This window comes from Pseudopodoces humilis, chromosome 4, assembly GCF_049639895.1.
Source record: "Pseudopodoces humilis isolate 2021_Gansu_Grassland_sample_001 chromosome 4, ASM4963989v1, whole genome shotgun sequence".
Lineage (NCBI taxonomy): Eukaryota > Metazoa > Chordata > Aves > Passeriformes > Paridae > Pseudopodoces > Pseudopodoces humilis.
This window is the reverse complement of record NC_142203.1, coordinates 41,200,765-41,221,360: the sequence shown is the minus strand read 5'-3', so window position 1 is coordinate 41,221,360 and position 20,596 is coordinate 41,200,765. Positions and strand designations below refer to the sequence as shown.

The following is a 20,596-nucleotide window of genomic DNA, read 5'->3' as shown; positions in this document are numbered from 1 at the left end:
AGCATTTGCCAGAGTGGCATTCAAATATTTCTGAATACTGAAGGCCACCCAGCACACAAAGACTGTCCCAAAAAGGGGCAAACCAAAGGAATCTTTTAGGACTGTAATTAAATTGACCCACCTGCCTCCCCCCCCCCCCAAAAAAAACCTAAAAAAACCCAAACAAACAAACAAAAAGAAACCAAAAAACAAACCTACACAATAGTTACTGGTGTACTTCCTTTTTCCCATATGGTTTTCCCAGTGCCTTTTCTGTTATTGCTGATCTTGGTTGGTCTGTTTCTTCATTCAATAAGCAATTATTTACACCCACTACTTTGCACAGGGCTACAAGAACTTACAGAAGTTTTAAGCTTCACAAGCTTTACGTCTTTTAGGTAATTGCGTAGACCAGACAGGCTAGGAGTGTCTATCTTCTATTTTTTCATTAAAAGAAATCTATATTTTCATTAAAAATTACATCTGCAAGTAGAATATGCTTTACTGTCTGACAAATGAAAAAAACTCACAATGTTTTATAAATATTAAGTGAACTCTGAAACAGCAAATGGAGAGAACTACTCATCCACAAGTATGTATGATCCACCCAGAAGCTTTCAGATGCATCTACTAGTTTTTAGACTCAAGGCTTAAAGTAGATATGATGGGGGAAAAAAAAAGAAATTAATTACTTAAATATAATCAAAAAATATATGTCACAAATATGATTAAACTCATTCACATGCATAAATTTCTGATTCCATAACTGCTCTGACACATTGCATTCTAGAAGCCAAGCAAACAAGGTATTTTGTGATTTTCCTGACACTATGATTTTTAATCTCCTGATTGACAAGAATGTGATCTTACTAGCAAGCACTATGTCACAACATATATTACAATTACACTTGTGAGATTTTTTTTTTATTTATATGGACGTGTAGGAATACTTGCATTCTTGGTTCCTCTGATATTGACTTCAGAGAACAGCAAAAGGATACCTATAAAGTAAAAGCCAAGGTGATAGCAGTTTGGCAAAAATCCAAATGGTCCCAAATAAAGCAAATTTGCCAGTGCTGCTAAACTCAATCACTGCCAGAGCCAGATGTTCAGAGAAATTTCAATATGAAAATCGTAAAAATCAAGTAATCTCATAAATCCTTTTGATTTAAAACTTTCCCTTTTAAAAAGGCATGGCAATTCCCAGTATTTCAGTGTAGCAAATATAGTTAACTCTTTGAAGTCTGATCATTCTGCTTTTTGCCCCACCATGTCTGAAAGCCACATGACCAGCAACTAAACTGGTCTTTTTCATATAGATACAAATTAACAACTAAACAATCAACAAAGATATACATGGATACATACTGATAGAATGCTAATTTTAAATGTTATAGGAGACCAGATTATCCTGAAGGGGTAACATTTTACATTCCGAATGCAATGTTAACACATTAAGGCTATTACAGTTCTAGATGCTATAAAATGGTTTTAGTAGAATGGTCATGTAAATTGAAAAGAAAACCTGTGTCTCTTCAGACTAGAAACTTAGATAAAATTTGCCCCCAGATGAAAAATTCCATAACCAATCAATGCATCTGTTAGTCAAACTTTTTCTTCCTAGCTACATGTCTTTGAAAGAGCAGGGACATAGGCCATTGTCAAATGCTAGCAAAATGAGAAAGCAGCTCTTCTGTCTGCCAGTTTGTGTAATCTAAATTAGCTGTTTAAAGACACCCTTCTGTTCAGCTGTACTCTCCATTAGCAACAGAAATTCTAACCAAATTACAGAATGTAGGAAATGTATGGCTCTCACCAGTGCAACAGCAAAGTTTGTTGTCTAGCACACAGTGGTAGAACACATTAGACTGAAAAAATAATAGTTAAGTAAAGTGAACACATTCTCTCCTCATCCATTGCTCTTGAGTACACCAAGAAAACTTGAAGATGCATAGCTTTGGTAACTGGCTGCGTATCATGGCTCTTCACAGATATCACACAGCGATGTGACAATGGAAAGGACTGAAAGATTGCTCAGCATGAATACATACATAGAGCCTAAAGGCCTGCGTAACATGGGACACTCAGGAAGATTAATTCTAATTAATTTGTAGAGTGGATTAGTTAAAAATCAAAATATTCCTTTGTCAATATTTTCACAAGAAATTAAGAAGCGAGTTTAACCCAGTTTAAGTTAATTCACTTCACTTGCAACCCTGCAAGTATTTATCATCTTTAAGCAATCCCCTGTAAAACTCATACTTTTGGTAATTTAGTTAAATTTACCTGAGTATCTAAGTATAGACAAGACTTTAAAAAGGAAATGGTCATTAACTACCACTTCTCTGTAAAACATGAAGGATGCAATTTATCTAGCTTATCTAATCACAGACATCCTCATATAACGAATAAAGGCTCTGATGCACTTAGTTGAAATGCAGTCTCACATGAATTCTGTTCAGATGGGGGAAAAAGGACAGGGAAGTCACCTCCTCTCCTAGAGAAATGACCAAATGAGTTATGATCAGGCACATATTTACTGTATCTGCCAAAAAACATATACATGGGACATCAGAATAAACTTAAACTGCACATCTTTATGAAATGTTCAATTTTTATATTTACACTATGATTAGTACAAAACTGCCTTTAAGTTTCTGTAGAACAAGACAATATCTACTGGACTTGATACCCTAGTATGTCAAATCAACTACTTTGAAGTATGATAAAGGAATCTAAGAATAGTTATAAAGAATAAGACACCATTTTCAAACTATACATAGTGTTTGCTTTTGCTTCTAAAAAGGTACTTATATCCCCAAAAGGTTTTTAATTTTAAATAAGCAGGGCAAGCAGGGAGGGGGCAAAGGGGAAGACTGGTTGTTGGTACTAAAGCCTTTACTGTAGTAAACTAAATATATTTACAATTTATACAAATGTTTGACCTTCAACAAAAATACAAAAACATATCACAAGATGCAAAACCAGGAAACAAGTTCATCTGAGACACTGCTGCTCTACACAGGACAGAATGCAACTTGAAATGCAAGAAACAGAAAGGTATTTATCCCCCATATTCAGGCAATGAGAAAAATTTGCATGAGGTCACAAAAAGAAAAAAAAAAATAAAAGGCTCCAACATTCTTCAGTAGACTTGGCTTTTTAAAAATAATGTCAAAAACCTAGGCTACATCTGTCCGTCTTGCCTCTGTGTTCCGTCTGGTCCACGTAGCCAATACTTAGTTGCTGGATGTTGCCTTCTGTTTTGAAAAACCGGAGTAGCTTCATGGCAAGGTCTGGAACCTCAACACTTTTGTTCCTTTGAAAAAATTCAAAACCTTTCTACTTCTACAAACAATTTTGGCCCAGTTCAACCACTAAAAGAATATCCCCATCATATTTTTCAGTAGATAACTTCATAGACTGTAGCCTTTTTGTCTCCAGAGCCAGTGACAATGTACTTATCATCCACAGAGATGTCACAGCTAAGCACTGATGAAGATTCTTTGGACTAGAAGAAAAATAGAAATATATCATTAAAAAGAAGTCTGTTTACCCTCATTCTATCTTCTCACTTTAGGTAGATCACATATATGAAGACATCTGAATCCAGTCTTGGAACTCTGCCTATTTTTTTTTCATTAAAATCAACATCATCCTCACCTGGAAGATACTGGCTCCATAAGGAGTTCTCCATGCATTAAGAAGGTTATCTTTCCCAGTACTCACAAACCATTTACCTAGAATACAAACCAGAAGGATTACAGAATCATGAAAGAGACATCTGACAAATTTTGGGTTTTCAATTCACATAAATTAATCTGTTAAGTAATTACCCTTATAAAAGCTCTTTCTTCTAATCAACACAGTACTTTTGCTTACAATCAATGTGGATGCTCAGTGCATTTGCAGTGTGTTACATACTAGGAAATCCCTAAACTCTTCAAACAGAAATAGCTTTTTACACATGAATCAATCCTCACAGCAGCCTCTAGACAAACAGATGGTTGTTTGTAGATAAGTGCATTTGAATTCATAAAGCAGAGATATTTATGCATTACTTAAGAAACTGAGATGTAATAACTAATGACTATGAAATAACTAATCAGCAAAACATGAATTAAGAGCCCTGACCTCCAGTTCTATGTTCAGGGCAACTTACCACAGTAAGCAAACTTGAGTGACAATACACAGCTCTCATGAAGGTGCAGTTGATACTTGTCCGGTTTATTTACATGTAGCACTTCGACATTGCTGCTTTCCATTCCCACAGCTAGCCATTCACCAGTAGGACAATAACCAAGGGAAAATATCTGAAAATTAAACCATATTTACACCTTTTAATTTTTTTTCCTATAGAACATTTTATTCTGCAGCTAAAATTATCTGGGAGAGGGAGACAGAGATAAGGGCAAATTCACACAGTACAATAGCAAAACTGCAGTTCAAAATTCTAGTAACTAAATAACCGCTGTTTTTACATATTAACTTAGAAAAATAGGAGAAGAGTAGTGTCAGGTCATCATTTCCTTCTGTAATCTAAGCAAGCACATAAGAAAGCTTCAAAATATTGTGTTATGAGCAGCAGGGGAAGAGAAAGGAAGAGAGGGAACAATCTGCCAGTTCTACTGGGCTCTGTCTTACCTTTGATCCTAAGGGCTTCCTTCCCACCCCACACATTGGCAAAAGCTGTAGGAAAATCCAGTTACCTGTGATGTGAAGTCATGCTGTTGTAGTTGTCTCCCTTCTCTCAAGTCCCAGGATCTGACAGTGTTATCCAAACCTCCTGTCCAGAGCTTGGTACCATCATTAGAAATGTCAATACAGCTGGCTCCATCTGTGTGGCCCTGGAATTGCCTGATAAAACAAACCAGATTGAATAATGATTTCCTGCCAGAGCTCAAGGTAAACACTGTTGTGGTGTTAGTTTTGGACTCTGTACATGTGTCATCTGTTCTGTGTCTGACGATGAGCAAAAATCAGCCCCTCCCTCTCACTAAGCATTAAATACCAGTATCACAAAAACATTTTACAGGTGCTAGAAGAATGAACTGCATAATGGCTAGCTGAATAAAACCAAATATTTCCTATCAGCTTTTGAAAAAAGAAAACAAAAACCTAAAAAAACCCAAGCCCACTTGTGAGAATACTAAAGCACAGTAACTACAATAAAAACCACTAAGGATAACTTGGATTAAATCAAAGCGGTCAGAGAATAAACCCTCCAATTTCAGAAAACAGCTTCTGTATTTTTCTTTGGCTGCAAGTCAAGAAGATAAATAACAAGCAGATATACTAATAGAAATGGATCCAGATGGAGATCCAGATAGTTAAACATAAGCATTGCTGAGTCACAAAGTTGCATTCTCTGTGGCAGGAGATTAGAAAAATCTAAATGGTGCAGTTTGTTTTATAACCTTCTCATTAGCAACTCTCAGCTTTCAGCAACCAGAAGGTCATCTCAAGTTATTCTTAATCCTTTGGCAAAAGCATTCTGAGGCTCCTGCATTTTTCATCAGCAATTAGCTTTAGCAAAGTCCTATGCCTCAGTGTGAAAGGTGGAGGGCGGGTGGGGAAAAGACAACCAGCTTGGGAACGAAGGGTATGAATCACCAAGAGCTGCCACAGAAAGGTCACACGACACATTTTGTTTAGTAGCTCTGGTCTCAAAATTCCATGTGCTATCAACCAGCAAGATCAGCGTGCAAGTGGTGGGAACACATACAGCAGACATTTAAAAAGCAAGACATTCATAAATGTGCATAGATGTGGCAGAGTGCACCTTTACAGGGACTAAGCATGCACATGACAAAGTGAAAACTTTATATATCTAAAATTGTATTTACTGACCTAAAGATTCAACAGAAAGTAAAATTTGCATGCATATAAACATGACTCTCTGCATGTAATTTTCAGCTAACTATGGATTTACAGGAAGTTAAACTAAGCATATTCTTTAGTTTTTGTGTTCAGAACTTTCCAATTATCATGGCCTTTTCCAAATTAGATTCTCTTTTTTCAAAATATTTTAAGTCACCACTACTTTGGTAAGCATAAACTAAATTTATCCTATATAAGCCCCTTGCTTTCCTAAAGAACTGAGAGGATCCACCCTTTCAATCACTTTTTTTAAGACTAATTTTACTACTTACCATTGCTAAATAAGAATTAAAAATACTCTTTTTCACTTAACAAGGCTTAAGACAAAGGAAAAGAACAAACCTCAAAGCACTCCCTAAAACGCATGTTCAGTCCATATCAATAACAAACCAACAAGAATGCTGCTTGTAGAAACCTGCACACCAATCCCAAATAATAGGAGCTTTAACATTGACTACACTAGGTTATGGACCAACCCTGAAAGCACATCTTCCAGGACTAGGCTGAAGCTACCAAAACCAGTTTCTGCCTAACTTGGGTGTAAACCACCCCTTTGAATAAGAGACTATTTACTTAGCTGTCATAAACCCTATTCAGGGAGATAAATATTTATGTAGCTGTCCAAAGAGTAACTTCTATTAAAATTTTCTGTAAACAACGACTCACCTGACCAATGTCTGATTGTGCAGATCCCACACTGCGATGTTCCCATCACTGCAGCAGGAAAAGCACACCTTGGAATCAGGGCTGATAGCTAGGGCATAGCAAGCTGGAGCAGAAGATGTCAGCTCTGCTTTGATGCGAGGAGTTGGAGCTGCCAGGTCCCAAATGGATAACGTGCTGGCTTCCCCACCAACAATGAGAGTGCATCCATCGGGAAGCAACTTACAGGAGCGGATGTAGTTATCTCTGTTCTGTACAACACAAATCACCTCAGTTACATGCCTGCCAATAATGACCACTAATATAACTCTGACTGCATCAAAGTTTCAGTTTGGTACTTTTTCCATTACCAAAGTACTGAAGAGGAACCAGCAGATCCTAAAAGGTTGTAAACACCTACTTCTCATCACTAATTAGAAACTGCAGCTGCAGAAATTAAAACTGCAGACTCCTGTTGCCACAGTCTACTCTATTTCAAACGTGACGAATGGCAAGTTTTCTATCTCATTACACAAAAACAGAGCCAAAGTAAGCTTGCTTTTTTGCAAATGTACTCCATCAGTGAAGGTTAGCAACAATAGAAATATTAAAGCAAATGACCTTTCATTTGGCATTTAACAGCCCTGTATGAAAATGTCATTCTAGTCTCATGCCCTTCAGATTTTTGAATTTTTCTTTCAAATACTATTTTGCATTCACAGTATTAAAGTTGAAAGATTAAGGATTCCTGTATCAGTCCTGTATTTATGTTGGTCCTTTGTTGTTCAACATGATTCTTATGGCACATATTGATCTCTCATTTGCGATACTATTGTTGATTTGAGAGGTACTGTCGGGGAGTTAGTGACAGAAGACATTTCTACCTTTCCTTATTACATCCTTGCTTGACTGGCAACAGTTCTTTACAAAATGGATGAATAAGATCTTTAAATCAAAACATAGAAAAAAAAACTGCAAGAAGTAGTTAAAAGCATTTCTACGTTTGTTTTTTTTTAGTTTTCAACAAGGGAGCAGTAAGTAGGGCAGTGAAACTGTTCACTTAATCAGTCATTACTGCTCCATAACTAAGATGAAGGCTCTGCATCCAAACTGATACCTGCCACAGAACAGAATATCTATTAAATTTCACTACTACCACTAGACAATTACAAAATGTAAAGTTAATGCAGAAAATAATGCAGTAAAGAAAAGATAAAGGGTAAAAAATCCCAAAAGCTCCCACCACATTTAATTGGATCAACACTGAAGCTAGAATTTTCATTTAAAATACGTATTGCTGTGCTTGACAATGTTAAGTCTTCTCAGCTAACACTGCACAAATCTCTATGCTGCTTCTAGTGAGAAGCATTACCTTTCTTGAGTTAGCTTTTCAGCTACATATACCAGCACCCAGTCCTTTCTGTACCCTGCTCATGCGAAAATAATTTGCCTGTATGTATAACTAGTAGATCATGAGCAAAACTTAAAGTAACCTTTGGTACTGTGTCATATTATTTCAGTATGTGGTTTCTATCATCTTACAAAAATGAAGTTTTTGCTCCTTATGTAAATAAAAGGCCTAGGAAAGTTCTATGTAGTCCTGCATAAGACAAGCTACATTCCTTTTAAACTCATGCACAAGAATCATCAGTATAACTAGAAAGGAAAAAAAAAGTGTAACATTCTATTCAAAACATGATGTACACATTCTATTCATAAATCTGATCTAATCTGGTATTTGACAGCAGATAGTTAGTGATAATTATCACTAAACAAACCAGCACTATTCTCTGTAACACCGTTTATGTGTGAACAAAAAAAAGGACATCAGGAAACAGATATGCCTTCTATTTCCTCCTAACATGAACAAAATCCAAACAAGGCCAGCTTTTTTTTAATTTTTTTATTTTTATTTTTTTGAGCCTCTAAGGAAAAGTTACCCTTGTGCATAAATTCCTGTTCACCTACCAGGCAGTCCAGCTGAGAGACAGGGCTCTTGTTGCCAGGCTGGCTGATGTCCCAAACCTTGACACACCCCTTCCCACCCGTGTAGACGTGTCTCGTGGGGTTGCTGATGGTAACTGCACACACAACTTCCCCGTGGTTCAGGGTGTTGATCTGACGGGCATGGCGAGGGATTCCTGGACCGATGAGGGCATCAGGAGGGAAAGGAACTGGCTGCATCTGACCATCTGCAGTAACATGAAAGGAGTAGGCTCTTTTGGGGAAGGGAAAGAGAAGACAAAACAATTTAAAAAATAAGCCATTACATAACTTCAGTGCAAGAAAAACACAGTATTTTTAATTTTAGTTCTTTGCTAATCATCCCACAAAAATCAGAGCTACAGTGCCAAGTAATACAGGCAGATGAAATCTCAGAAGGAGACAAGGATTCACAGGAGAAATTTTCAGTTTGCCTCAGCTGAAGTATTTGTGTAATGGGGAAGCAGGTTAAATTCCACCCTTAACTCTACAGACCAAGGTCATGGCTGCTATCCCTCAGCTACTTAGACAATCAAAAAACCTTTCTGGTTTCTAGCTAGCAGTTATAAGTCTCATCACCATAAGTCCGACAGCAGCAGTCCCTCACCAGGCACTACTCTCATTCTTCCACGAGGCTTGCACCTGTTGCCTTGCAGTATCACAAGCAGAAGTTTTGCTTGATTCCTGCATCTCATCTTTAACGTCACCACTGGCTGTGCTCATATACCCATCTTTCTAGCCAGTAAGTAGTGTTTTAAACAGAACATAGAAACAGATGGAGTGGTTGCACACAGATTTCATCAGAAAGCTGATAATATCTTCTCATAATTTTGTTTTTGTGAATAAGTATAATGAAAAACATGAACAGCTCAGTTTTCCAGGTACTTTAAGCACTTCAGAAATGTTTTATTTGTATTCATTGTATGATTTCAAGTTTATGGAAACTGAGGGTTGAGGAAGTGACATTCTAACACTGAATAAAAACAGTGTATGTACACATAGAAAGTACATGAAATTATTTTTTCATGGTCACTGAAAAGTTTAAGTTCAGCTCTACTCAAGGACAAGGCTACAAACACCAACTAATAAAGGTTTCAGGTGCAGGGGTGTTGTTTGTTTCCTTATTTTAACTAATTATGAACACACTAGTGTAAAAGGCTGGGTTTTGCTGTACTAGTGAGATCTTTTTCTTTTACTTGTGTTGTAGGTGCATCTATAGCTCATGCTTTTGTTACATCAACAGCATCCTTCAAGAGGCCAAAGTGGATAAAAATGGTGAGACATGAGTATTCTTTTTTTTTTTCACTAATGAGCTGCCATCTCCCTACTGATATTAGATCTTTTTCTAATATATTCCTTTGTTCAGAACTTCCCTTTCTTTTCCAAATCTACTTTCTTCCTCAGAAATCTTCAATCACTGTAGCTCAACTATTAGCATCACATCTATCTTCCAAGAACCCAACAATAGATATTTCTATTAAATCTTCTGTTCTGAATAATGAGCTAGTATTTTCAAGATATTATGTGTTCCCAAGAATTTTTTTGAAATAAAGGAACAAGGAACAAGGACGATGCCTTGATGTTCTGGAACAGACATCACAAAGCAACTGAATCTGCTCTACTCCTGGGCATAAGATATTCCATTGAAAAAGCATGAGGAGAGATGAAAGAACTCTACAGCTTTTTCATACAGAAAGTAAGACTGGAAACAATCAACCCATGCAACAACACAGTTTTTCCTGTGAAGGGTAAAAGCTGGTTAGCAGTAACAGTAACTGGACTTAAACAGAGGAAAAATTAATAGTGCATATGTATGCAATTCCTGTATTCATTTATGGTTGGATTCCTGTATTCAACATGGTTGGATGTACAAGCAGAAAGCTTGCTCAGAGAGTACACAGAAATAGAAGAGGAGCAAGCACAAAAGATGACGTATTTTTTATCACAGAAATGTCGGGAATGGGAAATGTAAGATAAGAAAGGAAGTGCAGTGTTCATTCCCTTACATGTACATAAGGCATACAGTATATTAAATGTATTTTGTCCCACTGGGACCCTTTCTGGCTTTTTGTATGAAGAATTACAGAAATGATAGACTTAACTAGAAACCCATTCCTTTCTGTGGAAAAGAAGAGAGACAAGATTGTCCCGAAGTAGCTATTCACTAAACATATCGGACACAGGACAGGAGAGGAAGCAGAACAGGAGTGACAACAAGACTGCTTGAGGCTGAACTGCTCGGGTTCATCTACGGAATTCAACAAAAGAGTCATAGCATTTAAGACCTTGAAAATCTTGGCCCCATCCTGGGCTCCAGATCAAAGTCAGTTGCAGAGTATTTGTTAGCAGTAAGAGTACACAGAACCGCACAACTTTGAAGTTTCAGCCCGCCCTTGCTTTTATCATGGACTGAAGCAAAACAATTAAGCACATATTAGGCAATTTTTTCCAGCATGTCCAAGATGAATAATCTACTTGTCCATGACTTTTTTTTTTATTTGAAGGTTACAGCTTAAATGTTCTGTTCAATTCAAAATACCTAAATAATTTGTGTTTTGAAATGCTTAGGTGTGCACACAGTTCTTGCTGAGATGGGGTGTGGAGGAAACAACAGAAATATTTTTCAAGCACTTCCTGTTTACTGTAGAATTGTAATGACTCTTATGCTTTGAAACATCAGAGATACAAGGCTGTATTTTTTAATCATGCAGAATTTTACCAATATGTCTACATTTAAAGTGCAGCTATGCTAATTTTAGAAACAGTCGCTCTTTTTCAGCATTTGTTTCTAAGACTGGTTGATCAGGAGACAGGATGACTGAGTTTGATGGCCTAACAAAGAGACCAGCGATACTCTCTTACAAGCCAAGACAGCTTTTTCTACAGTGCAAGTTATCTGCAATCCACTGTAGAAAGAAATGGCTACACTTTGCCAAATCACTCTTCCAGGAGAAGCATGTGAATCTGTGTGTTGTTCCTGTTTGCAGTATCTGCAGTAAATGTTCCTGTTTGCTTGAAGATACGTGGCATGTAATGCTAACATCACCACTGCCAGTATACTTATGGTACGATAGTCTAGTGACTTGTATTTGCTAGTTATTATGGTATAACTTCCACTAAACAATATCTTTTAACCTGGAAAAAGCTTTCATCATTTGCCAGACTGACACTCCTGACACTCCCTGGACAAGGAAAGTGTCTCTCTCTAGAAGAACACAGGACTGGAGACAGCAGTGCAAATGACTATTTGCAGCCCTTCGCTTTCTCGTCATCAGGTCACCATGAGACAGATCCTGCTTCTTCTGAGGACTGTACTTACAGCTCTACACCTACAGAAGACTCAACTTTTAATACACTAGACATAGTCACAGGCCTCAATGCTCAAAAATGACAAGAATTTTCATTATCTAACCTCAAACGAGTCAACAGCTAGCAAAATCTGGCAAATTCTTGAGTTCCCTAAAGCTCAGAATTTCTTAACAGGCCACTTGTCTGCCCATTTTTCTTTTAGAACTGAACATGTATGCCGGAAACTGCTGTTTAGTCTCATGACTAGCACAGTTTTCTGTCTCAGAGAACTCTATGTATGGAAGACAGCTATGCTATGATGGATTCCATGATTATCCCTCTTTAGTCAAAGGAGTGTCCTTCCTTGTGTTGGACTAAGAACACACAAAGAAAATTATCTTATAAAAATGCAATTAAAATTAAATATAAAATAAGCTAAGTATATATCATGCAATACATAAATATACACTTTTAATTAACTGAATACTATGACAAGAATGATTTCAAGACAAACTTCTGTGCCTTTTACTTTGAAGAGTTCTGACAATTAGTATACTGTCACTTATATTATTTTGAATAATGGGAATAGTCTTCTGAATTACTGCATCCAGACTTCTCTCAAGTGACAAAGCAACACTGGGAACCTGCAGAGTTCCTATGCACAGCAACATGGTTAAGTGATACTAATATAAACCAGTTTCTCAGCTTAACTTGCTAATTTCAAAGTAAGTGTACAGCAAGTATCATCTGACATGCTGAGGAGAGTTCAGGATAATTCACTACCCAAGAACATAGCAAATTAACTAAACTACCTGCCATCTACTCCAAGTATTCAGTTTGATGTACAAATGCACTCACTGCCTACTAAAGTACTATGCCTAAAAAAATCCCTGAAAAACTTCCACTTCATCCCTTCAATTCAAGTAGACTTCTTTAAGTAGCACAACCATACCCTGACAGCAAAACATGAAAGCAAAACGTTCCTCCCATTCATGACTGCATTTTGCTTTCAGCTTTTCTTTGCACTCCAGCTCATTTTTAACTGTAGTTATCACAATAAACAGTTAATATCTGTTGTTTCATCATATAGAACAAAAGGTCAAGAAATAAGGATAGAGGTATTTGTGCAGAAATGACTGAATTTTCATCTTCATACATGTCACCAAAAAATTCTATTTAGAGATGAACGGCAGGGATGCACACAGCCCCTTAATCTCCTACAATACAATAAAATTAGGCTTCCTTTACAATAAATATCTCTCATTATCCATTCACTATAAAAGTATGAAGATCTGATGAACAAAACAGAACTGAAATCAAGCAATTCCAATAGAGTATAGTAGACCTCTAAACACACAATGAAAAGTCAGCTTATAAGTAGAAGGAGAAAGATTTAACATTTAGCATGTCAAGTTTCCCTGTCCTACTAAAATGAAAAATGTGTATTTTCAGCTCTTTTCACTGTCTGGGAAAACATGGTGAGAAATATATTTGTCCTCAGTACTACCTTTAATTCAGAATTTTAGACATCAGGGAAGCAAGTACTGTGGACATAAATCTTAGCACTTATCTTAAAACTCTGTATTTAGTCCACAATCCAACTATTAGAAGGCATGGTTCACACAAACCAGAAATCCATAAGAATGTTAATTTAGCAGCTAAAGAATAGTAAAAGCTAAATACTTATTAGAAAGACTATGCAAAGCAAAACATAAAAAAAAAATAATAAAAAAAAAATATTAGAGCAAGACACCAAAAACTTCAGTCCAGGGCATATTTAAGGTCATCAAACTGAAAGAGTTCAGGACTCAGACACCACATGTTCATGTCCAAGTGGGTTTTTAACAGGCTACATGTTTTTCTAACAAGCAGGTCATTAACAGATCTCAGAACATACAAGGGCTATAAAAACCTGGGTGCTACCAGAAGCGTCTGTCCTTTAGAAAGAAGGGAACATAATTTTCTCTTGGATGAAAAAAACAGTGCAAGCGTAACCGTTGATAAAAAAATGTGCAGCCTAAAGCATACACATATGAGTGGGGATTCAATAGTTCAATTTGAAAATTCCCTGCACCACTTGCAACAAGACTCACTAAAATGTCACATTTAATAAAACAAATTCAATGTGTCACCATATCTGCACTCAAGCAAAAGGCTGATTTTGAAAATAAACAAGGCGTACTCCACCAGTTTGTATAATTCTATCTGCAAATATTTGCATGATTCTATCTGAAAATACAGGAGGAAAACCTGAAGTTGGTGAAATACTCGTAAATGCTGCAGGTAGCAGACAGCCTCTAGCCAATCAAGACTAAGACATGACATTGTTTTATAGCTGTCAGTGGAAAGACAATTCCATGAGTTTATGGAATTTTAGGCTTGATTCACTAAGATAAGCAAAGAAGTAATTTTAGAAGAACCGTACAAGTGACATGACCGCAAAAAGCCCCAAATATTGCAGAACACATGAAGTGGAGTTAAATGAAGTGGAGACTAGGGAGTATGTATCAAAGTAGGCAGTACATGAAGCAGTGTGAATAAAGTGGTAAAAACATCAGAAAAATCCAAGCAACTCCCACCCTGCTTCCTCCCACCCCTGACCATAATTTAGCTAAATTACCAGGATACAAAGTAGAGCAGTATACATATGCTGTCCTTTGGTCTTGTACAGTGTAACAACTGGAACTCAGCCACAGAACATTTATGATTGAACAAAAATAGGTTTCACTAGATTACAACGTTGCAACATTGCAAGGCATTAGTAATGAAATATGTTATTGAGAGCTTATGAATACACTTGTTTAGAAGTAAAAACTTAGAGCCACTCAATTATGCGATTTTCAAAAGCATTTTAAGTATGTCAAGTTCTATGAAAGTCAGCGAGAATGTGTCTGAGTTTTGAGTAAAAAGCCTGATCCTTACTGCACTAAATTTAAATACACAACAATTAGATACACAACACCAACTCATTGAGCCTTCACTTCACTAATCTTGTCAACACACCACCAACTTTAAGTACAACCAAGATTTAACAGGTTTCTCACACTGTCAACAGATAACTAAGAATCTATCATGCTTCCCAGAAGCATAGTGGATAACCACAAAAACACAATCAGGATGGCTTTCCAAACTAAGTCTGCTGCTTTCCTTTTGTTCTAGGAAAAGATCAGAAGAAAATGTACACATTTTTGCCTGTAATCTAGTATGCTTTCAAGGATGTTTGTAGGACTGACATTACAAGGTATCACTAGTTACTACTAACATGAGTCCAAAATCAAAGAAAACAGAAATAGGTGAGTATGTAACTTTCACCACAGCTTGTCTGACAACTTAGCATCCTAAAAATAATAGTTTCTAAATGTTTCCTGAAATTGCAAAAGGAAAAATTAAATTTGGATTGAGATGTAGACATTATGTAACACATCCCCCCCCCCGCCCAGAAAGTGCAACATATTAAATAAGTTTCAAAATTATGTAAGTACCTAAGTAGAGAAAAACTACTCTAATTGCAAGTTCCTGTTGAAAGAGAAGTCAGGGCTGACTGCTAAGTGTGAACAAAGAACAGGTTCTAACAGAGTGTTGAAAAAAATGTTAAAATTCTCTCTGCCTCACTCTTGTCCAGAAAAACAGCAGAGTTAAATTTGCTCTGTTAGCACCTGCATGGACTACTTATCCAGAAATACCTAAACATTAATTGTGTATTTTCAGAGGTCACACATGCTCGTGAGTCTACTGTGCTGGTTAACCTCAGGGTCAATGGTCTACCAAAGCCAAATTACTGAAACACTTCATGTATGCTGCTGAATTTATTTTATTGAAACATCAGTAAGTCACAGAACCACAGAAGCATTTTATTTAATAACTGCTTCACTTATAACCAAAACTTTTAAATAAAAAGAACTTACTGTGGAAACTCTTCTATATCTATGCACCACCTGTTCCACAACTGCTTCATCATCCTTTTGCTCTCCAGCTGCACTCACACAAAAGTTCTAAATAGCTTGCTCCATTATGCACGGTGTGTGTAATCTGTTGCTAAAGTAACTGCTCCAGATACCCACTGTCATCAGTTGCAGACTCCCATGATGGATGAAACAAGTGCCAGACAAGGAGTCTGCAAGTCTGCACGACACGTTTATCCTCAGTGTAGTGCAAATTGTAATACACCAAACTCAGTGTAGTGCAAATTTTAGTTTCAATATATTTTTATCTAACAGGTTTTACCAGTATTTACCATTCGGCTTGTAGTCCCCTTAACTTCCCCCAGAAAGAAGGAAATAAAAAAAACTTAAAAGTAAAACCAGCAACTTTTCCTTGGAAACAGGACATACACACACACACGCACACACGTTTTGGGATATGACAGCCACCATTTGAGAAATTTTATGCTGCAGATTTTACCTGCAGAAGTCTAAAACACCCTCTTAAAAACAATCGGACACTATCCCCTTTGAAATCCCTGTTCATTGAAAAATATAACTTCATTCCCTCTAAGTACTGCAGATGTTACCAAAATATTAAAAGTTACTTACGGTTTTCCCCCAGGAATCCCTGCTAGATTTGGAGGGATTCCAGGTACTCTCATGTGAGGAGGAGGATCAAACCCAACCTGACAACGAAAAGGAAATTAATCTCACACTTGGAATTTGTCATCCATTTCTCAGCAACTCTTTTTTCTCCACTCCCAAGGTATTACGCATTTAACCAAAAAAGTGGCTTTTACCCACAGTATCAGATAACTGCATGACCCTCCCCTGGGGGGCAAAACCCAGACCTTTTTCCCTAAGCATACTTCTGATAGAAGCACTCATATGAAAGCAGAAAACAATTTATCATGCATTCACACCATTGAACATAACCCAGCAGTCCTGGTTAGCAGGGAGAGTCCTGTGTTAGCCCTGGAATTAAGAGTCCATGTCAGCGCTCTTTACTCCTGAGAGAGCTAGCACATACTCAGGCTGGCACAGTGTGGTGCTGGAAATTAGCCCTGGGTGCCAGCTAGGATTTCACTGCCTCCACAGCATTCTGTGTGGGCACAGCAGCTGAGAGATCTCTCACAGAGACACACTGTGGGGTGCAAACAAGCTTGTCCACAGCTTAAAAAAAACTATATTCTCTTTACATACTGCAGTTCCACTGAATTTTTATATCGAGTAAGCATATTTATCATAGTCCAAGCAGAAATTCCAAACCAAAAAGACTTTTTTTTCCTCTGAACGTTATACTAGAATAAACATTGTTATTGCTTTAAAAGGAGTGTGTAGGCTATTTAAAATTCACACATTTTCACATAAAAGTCCCTTTTACCAGTTCAAAAACAGTGGTCATGCAAACGAGTTGACAAGCCTAAATCCAATTTTGCAAATTTACAAGTAGGTAAGTTTGTCTATGCAGAAAGCTGCCATCAAGCTCATGTTTGCAGAATCAGGCCCCTAAGTTATTTTCTATTGTGACAGCCACTAGAACTGGCAGGTTCCATTCACTTACTACACCCTCAACAGCAACTATTCTTAACATACCTGATCTTAGAGCTCCAAAATAGGTACTGACCAATTTCTCAGGTTGATTTCCACAAAAAAAACCAACAAAATACAGGGACAGAGACCCAGATAAAAAGACTTTTACATGCTTCAAGATTAATTTGTTAAGTCTACATGGAACACAAATGTGGTTCAGCAGCAAAAAAGCTACAGTGACATACTTTGTATCTACCAAAACTATTTTATTTACAGCAGCACAAAATATTTTTTTTGCATTTATTCATCAGTTAAAGCCCTGATGAAGGTGAAAGACAAAAAGAAAACATACATTAATACACTGATTTTCTTTGTTTTCAAGGTGCAAATTTGTTTCTTCAGCCACGCAACGAAGTGAAGCATGCAGCGAAGCACGCAGTGAAGCTGTCAAGCCTCTGGCACTGCTATGAGTTGGGAATTCTGCAGTGCTAAATGAAGCATGTAGCTTTTCTCAGTGAACCACAACTCACAGGGCTGAGATTGCATGCAACGTATGGCCTACCATAGGAGATCTTCCATAGGCAACCACGGCAGCTGCAGCAGCAGCAGCACTCATCTGGGGTGACATATTGTGCAGGCTGGCATAGGCTGCCCCTGGACTGGTTAACTCTCCGTTCATGCCAGCATGAGGTACCATTCCAAATGGAGCTGGGTATGGTCCTGGTACTGCCAACGGTGTCCGCAAACCTGCAGCTACAGAACAACAAAATCAGGTGGGTTTATATATGTATTTCTGCATCCAGGAAAGAAGCCCTTTTTTTCTCCCCTAGAACACCTCACCTTTCCCTCTCACCCACCGCCAAGAAACACTGCCATAATCTGTCAGTACCACCAGCTCTTTTCAGTGTAAGTAAGAACTACTGAAGTCTGAACTTGATGATTACTTCTAGCAATCTCTTCTGGCATTACCTATTTCCATTTCTGTAATATTCCCCTGTTTACATTAATCTCTTCTTTGCCAAATTAAGCAGTAAAGCTGACAGACATGGTTTACACAGCTCATGTCTGAAGCAACTGTGTGTACCAGCCTGAATAGCAAAAGTAAACTTCCCTCGGCATTTGTCAAGCTGTGCACTGCAGCAAATATTAGTAGACTCAGACAAAGACTGTAGAAGAGATTGCATGCAGAATAAGTACCAGAAACTTCTGAGAAGTCTTTTTATATTGCATTCAGTCCCTGGACTATTTGCAAAAAAAAGATAAAGACAAAAGTAAACAAGACTAAGAGACAGAAAGATATTCAAACTCCTGATAATCCAAACATCTGCTTCTCATCAAGCCCTCTCTTGATATCAAGAACAAAGCAATATATTTAGTTAACAACCACATGTGTAAAAAAAAGATTAATTTTGGAGCCATAAAAACACATGAGGTAATGCATTTACCAGCTTGGTTAACCAGAGGGTCCATTGTTGGAGGTTTGCCAAGGCCTGGACGGAGTCCTGGAGTTGCACTAGTGCCTGGGGTTGGCACATCACCTCGAGGAGTCGGTGTGCTGGATTTCAGAACAGGCGTGCTGGCTTTTTCATGCTGGTATCATTAAACAAATTAAATGAGTATTATTTTTAATCCAGGCCATATTATACAATTTATCACAACAGCAGCTGGGATGCTGGGCACCTACTAGCTAGTCCCTCAGCCAATTTTCATAAATCCACACAATGCTGACAACATTAACTCGTGAGAGAGAAATGTTGACCTTTTTGATTGCTGCCAAAATTAAAATAAGAAACGCAGAAAGTTATTTTTCCTCTTCTACTGACATAAAAAAAGGAATGCCCGAGCTAATTTTTTTCTTCAGGAAAATACAGTATGCATTACCGAACTACTTTAGCTTGAAGTCATTAATATCTCAATTATTACTGGACACAGAAAAAAATCTAAATACAAAAACAAAATACCACCATAGTTGATAGTATCCAAAAAGAAAAAAAAAAAAAAAAAAAAGGCACAAAAGTTACAGAGAATCAGATGAAATTATTAGTGATACTATAAGAAAAAGTCTCCAGTGAATAACAGCTTATTTAGAAGAGTAACAAAAGCCTGAAGCACTTCTTAGAGACTACACACAGGCCATGTTAAACCATAAGTTATTGCTCCCAAAAAGAACCAAAGCAGTGCTTAAGAAACTCTTGCTCCTTGCAATAAATTTGCAACTAGTTTGACAGAAATGTAGGAAATACAAGAAATCAAAACAAGGCAGAAAATACTGCTCAGTAATACTTTAAAGATCTGGAAAAACAGTGGCCAATTTCAGCTTCAAATGTTTAATACCAGGTAATTTGTTCCACAAGTACAAGAACGAAGATGATCTAGACCACAGACTGCTACCTACCAGGCCCATTTCTTTGGATTTGAGGGAAGTGGAACTTCCTGAAGAGGCTGTAGATGCTGGGCTGCTGGAAGCATCCTTCTTCAGTAGGCGGGTTTTATCTATACCGTTTTCACGTGGTGAATGAGTGGGACTTGCCCTTGGGGAAGAAGGATCCTAAAACAATGGGAAGGGAAGAACAGCGTAGAACTGTGTCATAAATTGGTACACAAACACCACTAAGGAGTCTAAGGGAAAAAGAAAAAAAACTAGAAGAATTTAAGCAGTAAGTGCAAATGACAAGATATTTTGTTATCTCCATAGAAATAAAAGCTGAAATCCCTTCATCAGCCTAGGGAAGTAAATAAAGTCATATAGTAAGCAATCTGGTATTATTTTACACTACATGTAATCATAAATTGTTTTCAAGTACAAAGCTTGCAAAGCATACCTAAGCACAAACTAAAGCAAGTGCGGAAAATGTGGTAAGAGCAAGGAAGACCAACAGAAACTTCAGTAACTTGACACTGTTTTTATCATGTACATTCCCCATGCTCTGCTAGTCTTAATAAACATTTCAATAACCTCTTTGAGGTGATAAAGTTCTTGCTCATCTCTGCCTTCAGAAGAAGAGATAGATGCATGCCTTCACAGATTTCACAGAATATTTTGAGTTGGAAGAGACCCACAAGGATTATCGAGTCCAACTCTTAAGTGGAATGGCCCATACAGGGATCTTTATATGCCATAATAGCTGTCACATTTTTGCTAAACACCAGCTTTAATTGCCTTGCCACTTACATCTATAGGAAAACCAAAATCACCTCTCAGGTGATTATTTTTCTCTGTTCCAGAGGCACTCTCTGCACTTACTTTAACTTGAAATAGCCAGTCCCATGAGTTACAATGCTATCAGAGCTCTGCAGGTTCTCCACGCTCCTTTGGCTCATAAGAATAGCACCAGGGAGAAATCATACCTCACAAAAGGGCAATAAGT

At 37.4% G+C, this 20,596-nt stretch overlaps 1 protein-coding gene across 3 annotated transcripts in view; it reads right to left on the bottom strand.

The window, feature by feature from the left end:
• Positions 1-400: 400 nt before the first annotated feature.
• TLE1 (TLE family member 1, transcriptional corepressor) overlaps positions 401-20,596 on the bottom strand; it is a 75,985-nt gene continuing 55,789 nt past the window's right edge. For all 3 annotated transcript variants that reach the window (XM_014252341.2, XM_014252342.2, XM_014252344.2), the window contains exons 11-20: positions 19,624-19,776; positions 18,674-18,818; positions 17,791-17,981; positions 16,305-16,381; positions 8,470-8,719; positions 6,526-6,773; positions 4,689-4,836; positions 4,142-4,292; positions 3,643-3,719; positions 401-3,490 (exon numbers count right to left, since the gene is read on the bottom strand). In XM_014252341.2, the coding sequence (XP_014107816.2) occupies positions 3,383-3,490; positions 3,643-3,719; positions 4,142-4,292; positions 4,689-4,836; positions 6,526-6,773; positions 8,470-8,719; positions 16,305-16,381; positions 17,791-17,981; positions 18,674-18,818; positions 19,624-19,776 (1,548 nt within the window). In that variant the 3' untranslated portion in view covers positions 401-3,382. The remainder of the gene's footprint in view (positions 3,491-3,642; positions 3,720-4,141; positions 4,293-4,688; positions 4,837-6,525; positions 6,774-8,469; positions 8,720-16,304; positions 16,382-17,790; positions 17,982-18,673; positions 18,819-19,623; positions 19,777-20,596) is intronic.